This window comes from Elephas maximus, chromosome 3, assembly GCF_024166365.1.
Source record: "Elephas maximus indicus isolate mEleMax1 chromosome 3, mEleMax1 primary haplotype, whole genome shotgun sequence".
NCBI classification, from domain to species: Eukaryota; Metazoa; Chordata; class Mammalia; order Proboscidea; family Elephantidae; genus Elephas; species Elephas maximus.
In genome coordinates this window covers 2,572,354-2,590,988 of record NC_064821.1, presented here as the reverse complement: position 1 = coordinate 2,590,988, position 18,635 = coordinate 2,572,354, and the positions used below count along the sequence as shown (strand labels likewise).

At 61.1% G+C, this 18,635-nt stretch overlaps 1 protein-coding gene across 7 annotated transcripts in view; it reads right to left on the bottom strand.

The window, feature by feature from the left end:
• Positions 1-290: 290 nt before the first annotated feature.
• DOT1L (DOT1 like histone lysine methyltransferase) overlaps positions 291-18,635 on the bottom strand; it is a 70,272-nt gene continuing 51,927 nt past the window's right edge. For 6 of the 7 annotated variants that reach the window (XM_049876222.1, XM_049876218.1, XM_049876220.1 and 3 more), the window contains 12 exons: positions 15,189-15,290; positions 14,914-15,051; positions 14,018-14,143; positions 12,953-13,437; positions 12,743-12,878; positions 12,005-12,151; positions 11,157-11,286; positions 9,770-10,356; positions 9,291-9,496; positions 8,230-8,294; positions 6,485-7,432; positions 291-3,311 (listed from right to left, as the gene is read on the bottom strand). In XM_049876222.1, the coding sequence (XP_049732179.1) occupies positions 3,304-3,311; positions 6,485-7,432; positions 8,230-8,294; positions 9,291-9,496; positions 9,770-10,356; positions 11,157-11,286; positions 12,005-12,151; positions 12,743-12,878; positions 12,953-13,437; positions 14,018-14,143; positions 14,914-15,051; positions 15,189-15,290 (3,078 nt within the window). In that variant the 3' untranslated portion in view covers positions 291-3,303. Of the gene's footprint in view, positions 5,707-6,484; positions 7,433-8,229; positions 8,295-9,290; positions 9,497-9,769; positions 10,357-11,156; positions 11,287-12,004; positions 12,152-12,742; positions 12,879-12,952; positions 13,438-14,017; positions 14,144-14,913; positions 15,052-15,188; positions 15,291-18,635 lie in introns of all 7 variants that reach the window. The other variant, XM_049876224.1, reaches the window with a different exon arrangement.

The following is an 18,635-nucleotide window of genomic DNA, read 5'->3' as shown; positions in this document are numbered from 1 at the left end:
GGCCACCCTCACTTGTGTGCTCCGGTTGAGATAAAAAACATACCTTTTATTCCGCTGGGCAGCAGTGATGAGAATGAGGGGGCGCTGGGGGTCAAGGGAGTTTATCCGGTGGGCCTGGCCTAAACGGGTGAAAGCCCTTAGAAGTGGGAGTCGGCCCCCTCCAGAATCACAGCAGCCACTGCTCTCAAAGTGCTTCTGGGCACAGATGGCCTGGGGATGGTCACAGCACCTGCCCATGCGCCCCCTCCCCCCCACCCAAGACACAGAAGAAACATGACCACAGGACCCATTTGAGTGGAAACAAGTATCTTTATTGCAGCGTCTAGAGGTGGCGATGCACGGAGGCCGGCCCAGGGGCTCAATGGGACAGACTTGAACACAGGGCAAAGCCGCATTTCTGGCAGTCACAGAAAGGTCGGGACGAGAGGAAGGTGGCAGTGAGCAAGCACTATCCCTACGGAGGCCCGAGCAGAGGGGTGACCCACAGCGTGGATAAATCAAGGTGCAGCAACCTTAGTAAATCACGACTCACGGCCGGGCCACGGCCAGGGTGAGGCTGGTTCCTGCAGCGGGCACCCACTGCAGGTCCAGGAGGGGGTCTGTGACGGCCAAGCGGTCAAGGTCGCACAGGCCTTTGGGAGTTTGGCTAACCGATTCCTGAGCAAAAGCAACTTGGCAACCAACTCGTTCCCCTGAAGTTGCCCACGAGCCAGCAGCAGCACCGAGTCCCGACCTAGAGCTGCCAGAAGAAGCCAGGCTCAAGGCCTCAACCCACTGCCTTTCCCTGCACCACCTTCTCCCAGCTGCCCCTGGAGCTCGCTGAGGGTAAAGGGCATTTTGGCGGCATTGGCCGAATCCGGGAGAAGTATCTAGTGTCACGTGCAGCCCTGGCTGGCACACAGGTAGCTAAGGGGTGTGCTCTCACATGCGAGGGTCCCTGGTGGATCGATGCTGACCCGCATAGGCTCACAAGTGCCCAGTCTGTGGGCCCTCCCCAGACTCAAGTATCTGTCCAGGCTGGTCGCATAAGGATAGACTATCGCCTTTCAGGGGTGCCCCACACCCTGCCTGGCCATGTGCCCTCGGGCAGGTGGGGTGCTGGACTTCTTGGGCAGTGTGGACAATTTTTTTTAGCCTAGAGCCTCGCACTGCTGGGACCTCTCTCTGCAGGGAGGAGAGGCGGACGCCTCTGCTCCCGGATGACACGGGGACCTCGCGTAGGGCCGAACAAGGTGGCGCTGAGGGCTGGAGCAGGGAGGCAGCACCTACTAGCTAAGCACCAACGCAAGAAGGGGGAAGGTTGAAAAAGGACAGCCGAGTTTCAAAAACAAGTCGAGAGCACCATCTTCATGTCCCAGTGACTGTTGCTGGGGGGTGGGGTTAGAGGCTGAGGCAGCTGTGGGTGTCAGGGTGGGAGGGGGCACATGGCCCCAGAGCACCTGCCCCGCCCCACCCTGGGGAATCAGGACCAGGGGCGGAAAACCTTCCCCACGTCCATGGCTAGTCTGTCTGCACTGGTATTGAGTGGGTGGGTGAGCACAGGCTTTTCCACAAACAAACAGAACCCAAAACCTGAGCCCCACCTTCAGGAGGAAGGCACCCCTGGGATCTTTGAGAATGCTGCCCTGGGACAAGCAGGCACTTGGAGGGCGGGGTGTTCCCCTGTCCCTTGGCCATGTGCCGGGCCACCCCCACCTGTCCACCTGCCTCCTGCTGACCGGGGTCTTGGGCTATTAAGCAGCAAGGATGGGGTGCTTCCTAGGCCATGTGCTGGGCCACCTCATCTGTCCACCTGCCTCCTGCTGTCCAGGGTTGGGGGCTCTCCGGACCCACCCTGTCTGTGCACCTGGCACCCGTCCTCTTGATGACAGGGTCGGGGGCTTTGGCTGCCACCTGCCAGGGATGTTGGTTTCTAGACAGTTCAGACACACTGCTCAGAGGGTTCCGAGGGACCGGAGAAGCTCACTGATCCCTCAGGAAGCACCCGGGATAGTCCCCTCCAAGTCCGCACCAACACATCCACTCAAACCCCAGCGTCCACTCAAGCACCAACGAGACGAGGCTGATTACAGGGGTGCTGGCTGGGATGGCGTCTAGGGCAGCAGGGCTCCACCCGTCTCTCGTGGACATGGGACCTGTCTGTCTGCTGCCGTGCAGGCAGCGGCCATGGTCTGGGCCCCAGACTGGCCCAGCCAGCGCCATCTGTGCATTTGAATAAATAAGGTTCGTTTTTTCCCCCCTCACCCCACTTCTCTTTCCTTCCTTTTTTTTTTTTTTTTTTAAAGTTTACTGTGCATTATACAATCTAAAAATAAATGAAATTGAGTCTATGAAAATTATAAACTTTCATCCCATTTCTACAAAATACAGTCACGGGTCAGCGTGACTCTCTCCTGTACAAACGCCAGGCCCACACGGCCACCCTGCCCTGCGTCCTGAGCAGCACACCGCCAGCTCCCCACGCGCCCAGCAGCACGAGCCGGACAAAAGCCAAGGGTAGGAAAGTAAATGCACTTGTTACAGAGGCCGAGCGAGCTGGGGAGCGCGCGTCAGACCTCCCGGACAGCCGCCCCTCGGGACAGGCTCTGGGGGACCGTCCCGCCTTGCCGGGCAGGACCCAGGGCCTGGCTGCCCCGCGCCCTGTCCACATGCCCGAGGGCAGCCGTCTCGTCGGGCAGCGTTCACAGTGACGGGATGGGGAGGCTGCAGGGACACAGGGCCCCAGGACGGTCTGGGTCTGACACTCGGGCAAGAACATTCTTGGGGAGGGAGGCCTCTCTAGGGAAGGCTGATATGCGTGAGCGCCCCTCCGCGCACGAGCTGGCATGCCTGTGACACACGGACAGCTCGGCGGGGAGGCGCATGTGGTGTGTTGGGGGCGGACAGGAGCGGGTCGGCCTCCAGAGTCAGCACCAGGAGAGCGGGAGGCGGCGCAGCCTGCCGACGACGAGATAGCACCGGGCCAGGCGGGCGGCGCCGCGACGGGCGGTCCTTTCGTAGGCGCCTCTATAGATATCTTCTTATATAGACATTTACATTTCTGAGCGAGTTGCCTTGGACGACTTAGATGGAATAAAATAGGTCCGAGTTGCTTTGACTTTTTAAAAAACGATAAATACTTTATCTAAAACTATCCACGCGCACGCGGAGCGGCTCCCGGGCCCGGCGGCGCACGGCGGTTCACAGTAGCTTCTCCATCCTGTCGCCTCCGCGGTCCAGTGGTGGCCCTGCGGCCGCAAGCACCGGGGCAGCACGCGTTGGTCCACACCGTCCTTGCATAGTCGTGCGGCTGAGGTAGAAGTCCTAGTTACCTGCGGGCCGGGCAGCGGGAGAGAGTGGCACAGGTCAGCCCCGGCCCCAGGACGCCAGATGGCAGCCAGTGGGGTCAGGGTGTCTACAGAAGCCATCAGCCAGCACTGAGCACATGGCCCCTTTCCCCTCTGGTCACCACGCTGGGCGGAAGCCCAGGGGTCTGGCCCTGCCATCTGAGGAACAGTCTAAGGTCCACAAGTCCCCGTGCCTGGTGCACAGGCAGAGAAGCTCTGGCACCGCCTCCTGGGAGCAGAAGTGGGCAGGCATGAGGGGCGCTGGCCCTAGACCTCGCCCACCCCCGGTTCCTAGCCCATTGCTGTTCTCAGGGTGTTCAGGCAATGGCCACCCCAACAAGCTGTAACCGAGTGCGACAGAGGCCGGGACGCTCTCACAGGGCGCCGTCCAGTTCGAGGGAGCCCAGGATGGTGACAAAAGAGAAGCACAAGCGTCCCTCAGCAGGCAGAATAAAGCCTCGTGCCGGCCCAGTGCCCCTGTGCCCACCTGTAGGTGCGGATGGGTATGCCTGAGGCTCAGAGTCCTCTGCCCCAGACTCCCCGGTTCCCTGGGGATAGGCCTCCCCTCCACAGTGCTCTCCTAGCAGGACCACAGCACTGCCTGTGCCTGACCCGCTCTGATGACCCAGCTGGGCTACCCTCACTGCACTGTCGCAGAACACAGGCTGCACTCACGCTCTCACACACCCCTCACCCTGCGGCACTGGGCTCGCCAGGACCCGAGCCAACCACCTGAGGCGGGTGGGTGTGCCCCCACACGGCACCTGCTTCTCAGGTGTGTCCTCCTGGGGACAAGGTCGTCACAGTGACAGGCACTGTCTCAGCCCCACAGAGGAACGGCCGGAGCTCCATGAGCATGAGGCCACAGGATGCAGACCCCCGAAGGCCTCACGTCGTCAAAAAACCCTCAGTCTCCACTTAGTCCTCTGTCCCTGAAGGCGGGTGCCTTCGACACTGATCTGACATGACCTTCACACTCAGAGTTCCTGAAACCACAAGCAGCAGCCTGCGAGGCGCCACAGCCACAAGGCCTCGTGGGGTTGGCCCGCAGCTGCAGAACGCAGTCCCGTAGCCTCCACTGGCCCCGCATCCTGGGCACCAGGTGCCTGGACGCAGGGACCTCATCTATAACACGGATCCCACACACACTGCCCTGTGCGCCCAGGTGGCCAAACGCATTCTGTTGCTGGGACCCCGTGACGCACTAGCAGGCAGCAAGCCAGAGAGGCCCCAGTCAAGGGGACAAAGCCAGCCTATCACACCAGCCCAGCGCTGGCAACATCACGCCGTGGGCTATGGAACCGGGCAAAAGCCGCACACACGTCCAGTGGCCTGGTCCAACCCACCCACCCATTCTCCTGGGTGATGGCACAGCTCGGGACTCTCTGGGAGCTCAGGCGGCCTTACCCACCATGGCCCAAGGCACCACCCAGAGCTAGTGGGGCCACCCTGCTGTGGAATCAGTGCACTGGCAGATGGTGCGTCCCCAGCCCCATGTCACAGAAGTGACTCACAGGCCGAGCTGGGCCCCACGCTCGATTCTCATCACACGGCACCCTCCTTCCAAGCACGCTGTCTCCGGTCTCCCTGCGCTTTATCTTTGTTCCTTTGCGCCTCTCAGAACGGACGGATTAAGCGGAAAGCCCCCCCATGGCCCACCAGCACCCTGCAGGAGGAAGGGTGGCTGGTTTCCCATAAAAGCACCTCCTTCAGCTCTAGCCTTACCTTACACAATACCAACGGCTAGCTAAGCAAGCTCTTTATCGCGGCTTAACCCCCGAAAGGTGCGCGGCATAAGGAGACGGCATGCCAAGGGAAACCCAGACCGCGGAGGGTGCGGCGGGGCTGGCCTGCGGGAGGAGGGGCGCAGCCTGCGCCAGGGCCAGCCGGGGCAGAGGCGGGCGGTGGACCGTGAAGGAGGGGCGGGAAGCCTTGTGTGGCAGGGCAGCAAGCTTGACAGACAAAGAGGCGTTAGCGGGCGGCAGGGAGGCAGCAGAGGCGGGGGGCAAGAAAGCATGGTTAGCAGGGAGGGACGCCAGGCTCTGCAGGAGCACGGGCTCGGAGTTAGGTGCCAGCAGCGGTGGGGGAGGAGGCAAGGCGGTGTTAGGCGGAGGGGGTGGGAGGCCAGGCTGCACCGGAAGAGGAGGAGGTGGTGGGGGAGGCCGGCCCAGGTGCTGAGCAGGAGGCAGCAGGGGCGGCCGGGTCTCGACAGAGGACGGGGCCTGAAAGGAAGCGGCGGAGGTGCTGGCCACCGCCTGCAGCGGGGCTAAGCTCAGCGTGGCGCTGCCACAGACAGCCGCGCTGCCACAGACAGCCCCGCTGCCGAAACTGGCTCCGAACGGATGAGAAGAGGCAGAAGGCACCGCGTGGTTAAAGACACCTGCAGACAGGAGAGAAAAACGCAGCTTCAACAGGCGGGCACGTCCCGCCAAAGCGGAGAAAGGCACACCGCGCACAGACACGCAGCAGCAGGGCACGGCCAGCAGCTGGGGGGCAACACCTGTGCAGGGCAGAGCAGCAAGCAGCAGCCACAGCGCACTTACCTGCGGGCTCACCCACCCCGAGGATGGGCGGGTGGCCCAGCCAGGACGGAGGCTCCCAGGACTATACTCCTCTCTCCAACCCCTCCACATCCCGGCGAAAAGAGCCTGCAGGCAGGCCCCACCGCCCCCACCACTCCTAGCTGCAAGTGTCCGGAGCCCGTGCGCCCCCACGGAACCATGGCTAGCAGGACCATCTGTGGCCAGTGCCTGGGGACACTCTGCAGACTCGCTCTCCCCGAGGTCAGTTCATGAGGTCTCCCACAGAGCCCGCAGGCGGTCACTCTCAACAAGAACCCCTCCATGGGGAGGCAATGCCCCAGCTACGTGGTATGCATGGCTCTCTGAGGGCAGGAATGGCTGCCACGCCCAGCCTGACCAGCTCAGGTTCCGCCCACAAGGCAGCCACGCCCGAGTGTCAAACAAACGAAAGCAAGCCGGGGCGGCCAGCCCCGCCTCTCCCCACAGTGGACTCTTGAGGGAAGACCGGAGCAGATGGTGGTTACGTCTGCCTTTCGAGGGGTTCCAGAAGACAGTGCGGGGGGCCGCGCCTGCCTGAGGAGCCCCAAGGCCAGGTGCTGGCAACAAGACGCCGGCAAAGAAACGCGCCTCGCCTACCTCCGACAGTTCCGCCCGCGACTCCGGAAGAGAAGGTGCCCATGGCATGCGAGTTGGTGAGCCTGGTGGCCGCAGATGACACATGCACCAGGCCTGCAGCGGCCGGCACAGCACTGAACAGGGACTGCAGCACAGATGAGCCTGCCACTGAGCCCAGGTTAGCCTGCAGGGACATGGGGCCCAGGGCGAACTGTGCACCGGGGGCGAAGTTGCCCATGAAGGGGCGATGCGTCTGAGTGGAGGGGGCATGGGTGCCCGTGGAGGACACTGCCGGGGCCAGGCCCGGGCCGCTGAGGAGGCCCCCAGGGGGCACAGCAGCAGCCGAGATGAAGAGGTTATGGCCGTGGGTGAAGTCAAGCTCGCGGTCCCGGCCTCGGCCTGCCTTCCCGATGGGCGGCAGGGCAGCCTTCTCAGAGGCACTGCCTAGGGCCGGGCCCAGGTCGCCGGCCTCGCGGGCCTTGCTGGCCTCGCCCTTCAAGCCACCCAGTCCATCCAGTGGCCGCTTGCTCAGGAAGGGGTTGGCCTCTGGGGCGCCAGCCTCCTTGCCCCGCTGAGGGGGGAAGCTCAGCCCAGCTGCCTCAGGGGCCTTGTGGGCAAGAGAAGCACCATCGCTGAAGCTGTGTAAACTAAGGTCGGCGGCCAGGGCCCCGCTGAGGGCGAACCCGTTGGGGGGGTTGGTGTTCAGGCTGGGCCCATCCGCCCCTGCCAGGGAGCCCGAGAAGCCCTTCCTGGGGTGCGCAGCCCCCTTGGCATCGGTGGCGCCAGACTCCTCCAGGGTGGGCCGAAACGCAAACACGGAGTTCTGGCTCAGCATGGAGCTGGCCTGCAGCGGGCTGTCAGCCGACTTGGCTAGGCCAATGTCCGAGATGGGCGAGAATGTGGACTTCCACTTGCTGCTGTTGACTGGCTCACCGGCCGGTGCCGGCTTCCTGCTGGCCAGGCCACCACCTGGTGGGAGGGAGGGCGCAGGCATGAGGCCCCTGGCCAGCGGGGCCAGCACCGCCCTTGACCGCATAGGGCTCCCCAGCTACCTACTGACAGGCATGCCCACCTTGGACATCATGGAGCCCATGGCAGGGCAGGTGGGAGGACAGAGGGCAGTCGACAGGGGCAGACGATTTGAGCGAAACGCACTGAGGTCAGAGAACGCCCCGGGGGGCGGGGGGGCAAGATCTCAGGACAGCAAAGCATGGAATAGGTGGGGTTCAGTCATTTTGAGCGTTGGATGGCCATTTGGAGCAGGTGTGTATGTAAAGAAACGCAGACGATCTGTCTCACTAGACGCAAGACTCAGACCATCGCCCAGAACAGCTAGAAGTGCCCAGGGTGGTGACGCCAACGCACACGAGAGCAGGTGGCATGTGGAGACCGGCCCCACCTAAGGACAGGACCACACAGCCCCCTCCACCTGGGAACAGCTGCTTGTTGGGGAACACAAGGCAAGGAGTTCCTGGGCCCTGCTACGTGACGGGAGATGGTTCTAGGAGCCCAGTGTGGTTCCCAAGACGGGGCGAGGACTCTCTGGCTGGTCAGGACACACAGCATGACAGAGATGGTTCTAGAAGCCCAGTGTGGTTCCCAAGCCAGGGCGGGGACTCTGGCTGGCCAGGACACAGAGCATGTAAGAAGCAGATGGCTGAGTGGTGCGGACCCCAGGCCTGGGGGCCCCACCGCTGCCAGCTGAGCCACGCCACTTCTGGGGAGTCCCCGAGGGAGCAGCCAGCCAGGAACCACGTGTTACTCACCATTTTCTAAGGTTTTTGGGGGAGATTTGCTTTCTAAAGATATTGTTGCAATTTTCCTCTCGATTCTATTAAGAAAGAAAAAAAAAAAAAAGGTTATCAGTGTTTGAAACCCACTTCCACGCTGAAAGAGCTCTACAAATATTAGGACACGACCTGGCAGTCTCACTGCTAGGATCTGCCCAAGACTTGGAAGCAGAGATGCAACGTTCACAGAAGCCAACAGGTAGAAACAACCTGAGCATCAATCGACAGATGAATGGATGAACACAATGTGGTCTACCCCACAATAAAATATCATCCAGCCATAAAGAGAAATGAAGTCCTGATACACACTCCAAGGCGGATGAGTCTCAAAAACATGATGCCCAGTGACAGAAGCCAGATGCAAATTACCATGCAGTGTCTGACCCCACTGATGTGAAATACCCAGAACAGGCAAGTCCAAAGAGACAAGAAGTGGATCAGTGGTGGCAGGACTGGGTGAGGGGAGAATAGGGGCTGACTGCTGATGGGCTCGGGGTTTCTTTCTAGGATGGCGGAATGTTCTGGAAATAGACTGTGAGACGGTTACACACTGAGTGCACTAAAAGTTACCGAGTCAGACAATTTAAAAGGGTGAATGGTGTGGTGTATGGATTCCGTCTCGACAGAGCGGTTCAAAAGAATGGAACAGCTCTCTACAACCAAGTAAACTGGGCAGGAAGTTCCGCTGGGCCATGAACTCCGCCTTCTCCAGCCTGTCTCTTTGCCTCCTAACCAGTGACCGGGTGTCCTGGGGCCCGCTGATGTGCAGTGGGCTCACGGGGAGTTGGCTCCGGCCTAGCCCCAAAGTGAGACTGAGCGAGCTGAGTGGGAGGAAGGCGTGAGGACTCCCTGGAGCTTCTGGAGAGTGCTTCTGGGCAGTGAAGATAAAACTTGAAGTTTGGAAACTGTCTGCTCCAGGGTCCCTCCCTCTGAGGCCCGGGCCAGGGCACAGGTATGTGTCCCTGCCCTGTGGGAGGGTAACTGCCTGACTGGGAGGGCCCTCCCTGCTACGTGCCCGCCCCGTGCCCCCTGCTGGCCTGGCGCTGCCGGGCTCATCCTCGGAGCCCTGCTCGTCGTCCGACGTCAGCGGCGAGTAGTGTGCCCCATTGGTTTGGCCCAGCGGCTTCTCCTTCTTGAGCACGGGCGGCTGGTCATGGTCCTGGTAGGGGACCGGCGAGCTCTTCAGGGAGCTCTCAGGGGACGAGATGGCCGTGATCTCCAGGGGCTGGTTGATGTTGTTGACCTGCGGGAGCAGACAAACAGCAAGTCGTCCCAAAAGAACGGAACCCCAGTGGCTGTGCGTGTGTCCCAGCTCTCCCTCTGCCCCCGCTCCTGTGTCCAGCATCACCCCACCTGCTCCCAGGCTGTAAATATAGGGGCTATGCCTCTGGGCACCAGCAGGTCCCCAGGTGTGGCCCCAGGGTGGCTCTTGGGGGCCCCCACAACCCCGGTCACTTCCCCTGCCAGCCTCCACCAGCAGCATCCCCAGGACCCACCCTCCCCAGCCCCGCCTCACCATGGAGTTGAGGTTCAGGGGGGACCCCGAGGACTGTGTGAAGAGTCCAGCAACAGATGGTGGGGCCCGGCGCTTGGGGGACACTCCTGAGCTCAGGCTGGGGGTGCCTGCCGATGAGCGCTTCCTGCGGCCTCGCTTTCGGCTGTCCTGCCCGTGGCCCTGCCCACCGTCCCCACGGGCGCTGGTGGCCAGGGGGCTGTGCTTGCTGGAGGGGGATGGCCGTGCACCCCCTGAGCCGGCTGCAATGGTGAAAACAATCCTGCGCTTGGCCTCGCTCTCAGGGTCTGAGAAGCCTGCATCGCAGGGCAGGTCGCTCTTGCCAGCAGCATCGGAGAGTGTGCCCTGGGAAGGTCCCCCAAGCCGGGGGCTGGCTGAGAGCTGATGGGCGGGAGAGGCCGGGCCAGAGCTGCGGGCCTGCGCCAGTAGGGTGGGGTGCTGCGGTGTGGAGCTGCGTGAGCCCAGGGCAGCAAGGAGGCTGCCTGAGCCCGAGGATTCGTCCAAGGTGGCTGGCTCAGCCCCGGGGGCGAGGGCTGCCGGGCTGCCCGCCAGGGCCCCAGTGATGGCCACCGAGCCGGCATAGGAGAAGCCTGTAAGAAGGGGGACACAAATCTCAGGGAGGCCCTGGGCCCACCACTTCGGGCCGTGCAGGGCCAGAGTCACAGAGCTGCCCAACCAGGCTTGGGACACCTTTCTCGTGGTGGTGGTGGTGGTGGCGGCGGGGCTGCCCAAGGGAGGAGCCAGGAAAGCCACAGGGGTCCCTGGAGTGGGTTTAGAAGGTTCTAGTGCAATCTTGCTTGAAGTGAAACTGAGCTCAGAAAACACACCAGCGAAGTGGACAGCTCCAGGGTCACAAGGGGAAGGGCAAGAGTATGGGAGCCGGGGCAGAGGCGGGCAGCAGAGCCCCCCGCTCCTGCTCACCTTGAAGCTCAGGCCACCAGCTACCGGCACTGGCCTCGCCAACACTCCCTGCGTTAACATAAGAGCTGGCAAAGCAGGGCCTAGAGACCAAATCGAGCCCCCGCCTGTTTTTATAAATACACAATCGTACCATCTATGGGGCTGAGTAGTTACGGGAAACCATTTGGCCCAAGAAGCTGACAAGATTTGTTCTCTGGCCCTTATCAGGAAGTTTATGCAAACACAAGCCTGTACTGGCACTACACAGGCCGGTTGAGAGCTGCAGCTTTCTAAGCAAGAACTGACAGGGTCTCAGAGCCACAGCGCTCACAGCTGGGGGGAGTGGCGGTGAGGAGCGGGGGTGCCACAAAATGCAGATAGAGCTTCACACACCGATGAGCTTCAGCCAGGTTAGAATACAGTGTAAGGATGGCCAGGGTCCCAGGGTCCCAGAGTCCCAGACCCTGGGGCAGAGAGCAGGCACCCGTACCTGCGGGGGCCAGGGCCAGGCCTCTACTTCCGGCAGCACTGCTCGCACCGCTGTGAGGGTTAGCACCGATCTGCTTGTCGAGCGTAGAGGAGGGGTCTCGGCTCTGGTGCACGGGGCTTGGCGTGCTCCTCTGTGGAGGGAAAACAACACACGGCGTCACCGGGCCTCGGGACATGCGTGGTACCAGGGAACGGTCTATGGAGGGCAGCTTCCAGCAGAAGCCAAATAATGGGAGGGCCTGAGGTGGGAGACTGGTGGGGTTGGTGGGACAGCAGGGGCCTGAGCGCCGGGAGACAAGGAGAGAGGTGTCACCGGTGGCCCCCCACGTAGGGTCCTCTAGGGCCTGCTTGGGGGTCTGCACGTCGGGGGAGCTACTGAAAGGCTCTGAGCAGCGGAGGGATGGGTGTCTGTCTTGGGTCTCAAAGGTTCACTCTATCAGTGGCTGGGCAGAGGTGGAGCTGGAGAAGGCCTGGGGGAGAGGACACCAGCGGGCGGGGCTGTAGAGCAGCTGAAGACAGGCGCCTGGGTCACAGCACCACACAGGGCCAGTGCACAGGAGGAGGGGAGCGGTAGTAACTGCAGGTGGGCGGGGCGTCCTTCCAGGGGCTGGGATGCTCTGTAACCAGGCAGTAGTCACAGCTGCAGCACTGGAACATGGTGGACTGTATGGCATGGGAACCCCAGCTCAGTAACCCCACACGCTGGGGGAGAACGGAAGTGGGTCAGAGCATTGCACCAGCCTTGGGACAATGGCTGCTTTGAGCAGAAGGGAGACTGGGCTTCAAGGTGGGAGCCGGGGGAGTTCTGTGCAGCGTGTGGCCGTGGCAGGCCTTCCGGGTAACACTCACCACTCGCTCTGCACGGCTGGGCAACACCACGCTGGCCAGAGGGATGCTGACTGGGAGCTTGTTGGGCTGCACGGTGCTGAGCGGGATGCTGACAGGCAGGCTGGTGATGGTCTCACTACTGCTGCCATAGGGGCGCTCCTTCAAGCCCTGCGGCATACCCCGGTCGTCACAGGCCCAGCCTGGGCAGCCACATGTGCCACGAAGACCCCAGCCCCAGGACCGTGCAGCCCCCTCCACTGATGGTACCCCTCCGGCCACGGCCCACACATCAAGAGCGACAGCATCCCTGGGTGACCCCATGGAGTGGAGCCCTGGCTGGAGCCCACACAGGGGTTGAGGACTCCTCTGTCGTACCACCAGCTCCCACCCGCCGTGTTAATCAGGGCCTTGGGGATATCTGTTTCTGGGTACGTCAGAAAGTGACCCACCGCCCTGCCCACCCCCAGCCCTGCTCCTCCTCCTGACCTCCTAGCCTGGTGGACCACTACCCTGCATGGCCCTGCTCCCTCTAATCACCAAGTTCTCCCCATTGTACCTTCCCCGCACTTCTTCAGCCCACCTCCTTAAAGCACGTGAATACACCTGCCCCCCTTTCTGCCTCCGAGAACACCACCCGTTAAGGCCCTAGCCAGGCACCCCAGAGTATTGGCCTCCCTGGCTCTGCTGGCTGCCACCCCACTGCCGCCCCCCCTCCACCACAGAGAACCCATGCATGGCCTAGAGGCTCCAACCCCTCACCTTCTCACTGCCCTTCTCCCCTGTCATCTGTAAGGCCACGGGGGACACAGGCTGAGGGTCTTGCGGACTCAATGTGATGCTGCTGGAGATGCCGGGGCTCTGACGGGTGAGGCCATTCTCCTTGGCATGCTCCGCACTGGAAGAGAAGCATGGTCACCCCGGGCCTGGGCGTCAGAGCAAGTGCTCACCCCATGCCGGCCTGGCACTTACCGTGGGTGCAGCTCACTGGTGGCCACCTTTCCGTTGGCCGCGGGGTCCTGGCTCAGGTGACGCCTCAGTACGATCTTGGCTGGAGAGAGCCGAGTGTAGTCGGGCAGGGCCAGGCTGGCCAGCTTGTCCAGCCGCGGCCGGCCCCCATGGCTGGGTGTACAGGGCACCACCTCCTGGTCCAGGGCTGAGGCCAGGTACTGTGGGGTGTTCTGCTTGGACGCGGGTCGGCTGAGCGTGCTGTACAGCTCGTAGCCGGCCGCGTGGCCGTTCATGGAGAGCTCCGGGCTCAGGCTGCTGAAGGGGGGCAGCGAGAACTTGGCACAGTCGAGCTCCAGGTGGAGGCGGCCAGGGTCAGGCTCTGGCTCCCGGCTCAGCACGCCTTTCCCGCGCAGGTGCACAGCCAGGGCGTCGTCCGCTGGCACGGAGGACTTGAGCTGTAGCAGCTCCTGCTGCCGCTGGCTCTTCTCCAGCTCCACGATGCTGATCTGGGGGGAGAGGCCAGGGCTTGAGCGCCACCCAGGGAGGCACACCCAGGCTGGCTGCTGCAGTGGGAAGGCTGCAAGAGCTAGCTGTCACACACGGGTGGCCAGGCAGCCTGACACCCAGGTAAAACCACACGCTTTGTAGGTGGCCATCCACTGACATGAAAAGATGTTCTGGAAAATAGCCTGTGGCTCAGGAGACGCAGGGACACAGACTGAACTGTCCCCCACGTTATGTGTGGAAGCCCCAAGCCCTGGCTTGTGCACGCGTCCCTGTCTGGAAATAGAGTTTTCTTTTGTCATGTTAACAAGGTCCATCACTAAGGGCCTCCTAAACCTAATCCCTTCTGAACTATGACAAGAGCAGGACAAACACACCCTGGTGGTCACAAACACAATGTGCTCACTCGTCCTATCACCTCGGTCCAAGGGTTGGAAGAGGGAGCCTTCTAGGATGTTCCTACCATGACAACCCCTAAAACTAACAACCTGTCCTCACAGGAAAGAGACTTTGAACAAGGCCACAGACACAGCTCAGTGCATTTCTAACACATGCCATCGGGCCTGGCAAAGCCTGCCCCACCTGCAGCTCCAGGCAGCGCCTCTGTTTCTCAGAGATCTGGCTCTTCAGGGCCTGCTTCTCCTTCAGCAGCTTCTCCAGGGACAGGGTGGGCCAGTCCAGCTTCAGCTCCTCACACCGTGCCTTAAGCTGCCGGGGCGGGGGGTACAAGTGCTGCAGTGAGTCCCTGGTCTGGCACCCTCCCCAGGGCACACTCGTGGTTGGGAGAGGATGGGAGGAGCCCACGCTGCAGTACAGCGCAGAGGACAGCCCCCAGCACTGCACTCCGATCCAGGGGGTTATCTAGGGCTACCCCTGTCAGGGCCTGTGCTCCTGTGTCAGGTAGCCTCACTTCTGGGAGGCTGAGGACCCAGAGCGAGGAGGAACCTATTGTCCCCGATACAGTCTACAGCCCATGACAAAGACACAAGAGGCATCCCTGCACTCCTGAACTTGGGGCCAGGTCCAGAATGGCCTGTGCTGGACGCAGCCCATCGGGCCCTGTGTGACTTGGGTCTCTGGTGACTTGTCAACAGGCCAGCCCACGGGGTGGGTGGGTATAAGGGGTCAGAAGAGAGGTCACCTGGCACGCCTCCCGGGAAGGCTCCCAAGGACACTACAAAGTGGCCCTGGCTGACCCGGTGAGCACCTGCAGCTAAAGGAGGCTCTGAGAGTCCCAAGAGTGAGCCTCAGAACACAGAGGCTAGGTGGGAAGCTTCCAGACCCTCTGGCTGCAGACCAGAGAGGCTGTGGAGCTGGGGGACCGCACTTATCTCCGCAGCCCAGCCAAGCAGGCAGGCCAAGGGCGTCAGAGACGAGGGGCACCCTAGTCCTTCGCCTGATCTGGGCCCAGAACTCCTGGACAGATCGGCATGGCCTGTCCACCCTCCCGTCTGCGTTCTCGCCCCCTGGGCACGCACCAGCTGCAGGCTCTGTCCCCGCAATGCGCGGTTGTCCTTCTCCAGCTGCTCCGTCTGCTCCTTCAGCTGCTGGTTGTGCGCTGAGATCTCCTTCTGCGCTTGGATCAGGTCGTTGTAGGTCAGCGCCTTCACACCCAGCTGGGGAACACACAGGGACGTGTGGCGGCCAGGGGTGAGCATTTCCCTGGGCTTGGGGTGTAGAGGGGCAGAACTGGGGTGTAGGGAGGGGACGCCGGCAGGTGGCGGTTTCTGGACCTACCCAGGCCCGAACCCACCTCATCCAGCTTCTGCTGGAAGAGCCGTTTGATTTCCTCCTTCTGGGCCTGGCAGTGGCTGAAGAGCTGGCGCGCTGCGCCCAGCAGCTGGGTGTTCTTCTCCTGTGGACCGAACAGAGATGGAGAGGTGGCCCTGCCAGGGCAGCCTGTGGGCTCCTGACCCCCCCCCCACCCACGTATGCCCCAAGGACAGAGAGGCGCCGCCTCTGCCCAAGGGCTCGCTCAGAGTCACGCTCTACCAGAGGGCAGGCCCTGACCACTTGAGACCGTGGATGCTCCGGCCCCTCACTGTCCCTCTGGGAGGGTGCGGGGCATGCAGCCTCCCATGACACAGAGGAACGGGCCCAGACCACCGCGTGTCAGCCTGAGGCTGCTCTAGACCTGCCTGGAGATGGTCCATCAGCTGCAGCACCCTCACTGCTCCCAGCGTCACATGTTCAACAGTAGCCTGGGAGCAGGGTGCATGCAGAGATGCAAGGTAGCTCCCCTCAATCAATCATCAACCAAAATGGCAGCCAAGGAACCAGCAGGCGCCTCGGAACCTCGGGACCAAGGTGGACATCCCCATGATGGGACCATGGACGCTGGATGCCTCCCGAGACGCTGTACAGAGGACATAACCCTGCACTGGGGGTTCCTCCCAGACACACAGCACCCCAATCAACCGCAGGTGGCATTGGGCGGGCTTGCCGCACAGGCAGCACCGTAAAGACCCACTCCAGGGGTACGCTCTAAGGCACCTAGCCCTCCAAGTGCCCAGGCCCTGAAAGGCAAGGACGGCCACTGTCCTGGTGAAAGTAGTAGGGGGACGTGAAGCCCAGCACAGTGCCACGAGGTGCAGCAGTGGGGGCATCCCTGAGATGGTCGCACGGTGTGAGCACGGGCAGGGAGGGGGACACTGTGTCAGTGCCAAGTCCTCCGATTCTGCACAGGGCTGTGGTCAAGGAGGGACACTCCTGGGCGTGGGAAACACTCCAGGAGGTGATCAGGGGCTGCCATGGATTGAACGGTGTCCCCACCAAAGTAAGTGTCGACGTGGCCGGGCCCGATTCTCAGTGGTTTGGCAGTTGTGTATCGATGTAACCATCCCCTGTGATATCATCTGATGTGATGCAACACCCCCGACCCCACATAAGGGCAGCTTCCCTGGGGTGCGCCCTGCATCATCTCTTATCTTACAAGAGGTAAAAGGAGAGAAGTGAGCAGAGGCAGGGGACCTACTACCACCAAGAAAGAAGATCTAGGAGGGGAGCATGTCCACTGAGACCCCCAAACCCAGGGAAAGGCTAATGACAAGGACCTTCCCCATGAGCTAACAAAGAGAAAACGTTTCCCCTGGAGCTGGAACCCTAAATTGGACTTCTGGCCTCCTGAATTGTTGGAGAACAAATTTCTGATTGTTAAAGTCATCCACTCATGATATTTCTGTTACAGCAGCAACAACTGTGAGGCAACGACTGCAGAACCAGGCAGTGCTTTGTTCTGCTGTACATGGGGACACTGTGAGTCAGAACTGACTTGACGGCACCTAACAATGACAAAAATAAATAAGACAGGGTGAAGGGCCAGGTGTCACCCACTTACTCTGGAAGGTTCTGAAAAAAGATGTGTACGGGTAGTGCACGGAATTACTTAATATGGCCCTTCTAGCCATAGTCTGGAAACCCTGGTGGCATAGTGGTTAAGTGCTACAGCTGCTAACCAAAGGGCCAGCAGTTCGAATCCCCCAGGTGCTCCTTGGAAACTCTATGGGGCAGTTCTACTCTGTCCTGTACGGTCGCTATGAGTCGGAATCGACCCGATGGCACTGGGTTTGGTTTTGGTTTAGCCATAGTCTGCAACTCCCCCCAAAATACTGGGTGGGACTATGCAAATAAGGTGCTTGCAGCCCAAGGGGACTGGATAGCTTCCTGATAATGTAAATAGGGTATGTGGCACCCTTGTGGAGGTAGAACCATGCAAATAAGGTGCATGGAACACTTGTGAGGAGACTGGTCAGCTTTGCCATCCTGCTAGGCTTAAAGGGAACCAGAAAAAGAGAGAGAGAGAGAGGCATTCTAAAACAGAATACAGTGAGAGATGGCGGCACGAGGTGGCAGGAACCAGGAGACCAGCGATAGATGGCTGCGGTGGAGCTTCTGACCCATGGAGCTAAGAGTTAACACTTGCCCAAGAAGGACCCAAGCAGGGCCTGCTGGCAGCAAGGCCCCAGCAGAGGGCGAGAAGCCGCCCTGATCAAAACTGTGCCCTCGGCTGTTCCTATCCCTCATAAGGTGATCCCGATCCCGACGTGTGCCGTTACTCCCCCAGTAAACCACCTAACTCTAAGTACGCGCGTCCTGTGAGATGCTGTGGCCAATGCGAGGGGGAGAGGCTGACGTCAGAGATGATGGAGAAGGTGGACATTTGGACATTTTCAACTTCCGCCTCGCAGGAAGCAGCTTTGTACTGATCGTTATAAAAACAATGGTTCACGAAGTCCGTGAGTGTGTGCACATGTGTGTGTCAGCGTGCACATGTGTAAGAAGAGGAGAAGAGGGGAAAGGGGGCAAACTGCATAGTCAGTGCAGCTGAGCAAAGGGTGTTCTGTGCCCGCTTCCTTCCCTCCTCTGTTTCTGAAATTACATAAAAATGAGGTTATACATACACACATAAGAACTACCCACAACCACCAAAGTATCCAAACCAACGCCAGGGGCCAAGTACCCACTGCCGTCGAGTCACTTCTGATTCATAGCGACCCTTTAGGGTGGAGCAGAACTGCCACATAGGGTATCAAAGGAGCGGCTGGTGGATTCGAACTGACCTTCTTGGTTACGAGCCTGGCCTCTTAACCACTATGCCAGAGGCAATTCAGGAGCACAGGCTTAGGGTACATCACCACGGTGGGAGGAGCATCGCCCACCTGGGGCCCCCAATTCATGGCAATGGCCAGATGAAGCGCCATGCTAGGATGCGTCCTCGCTTCACCCCTGCAGTCCCCGCGTTCCCCAAAGCCCATCCAGAACGCCCGAGGGTCCGCAGACAGCAGACGTGATGCACCAGAACCACGGGAGCGACCACAGGTCCACCCACAGCGTCACGTGACTGAGGACGGAGCAGCTCAACCACTGGGGGGCTGGCTCCCTTTAGCCACGCCGAGCTGGAAGGTCCTGCCCCTGGAGTGTCACCGCCTAGAGGGCGTGCACTGGGACCACCCGCTGTGGAAACCCGTCTACAGCCCCGACAACTGCCAGGCCACACGAGCCAAGTGAAGTCTGGCTGTGAGTCAGGACCAGGCTGTCACCCCACAACCGACCACCTACACCCCCCCTGATCCCCGAACCACGGCCTCACATCTCTCACAGCAGCACAGCCCTGGCCCGAGCATGTCACCAGCATGTGCACCTGACAGACCCAGGGTGTCACTCAGCCTGACATGGAGCCTGGGGCCTGAGGAACTGAGCC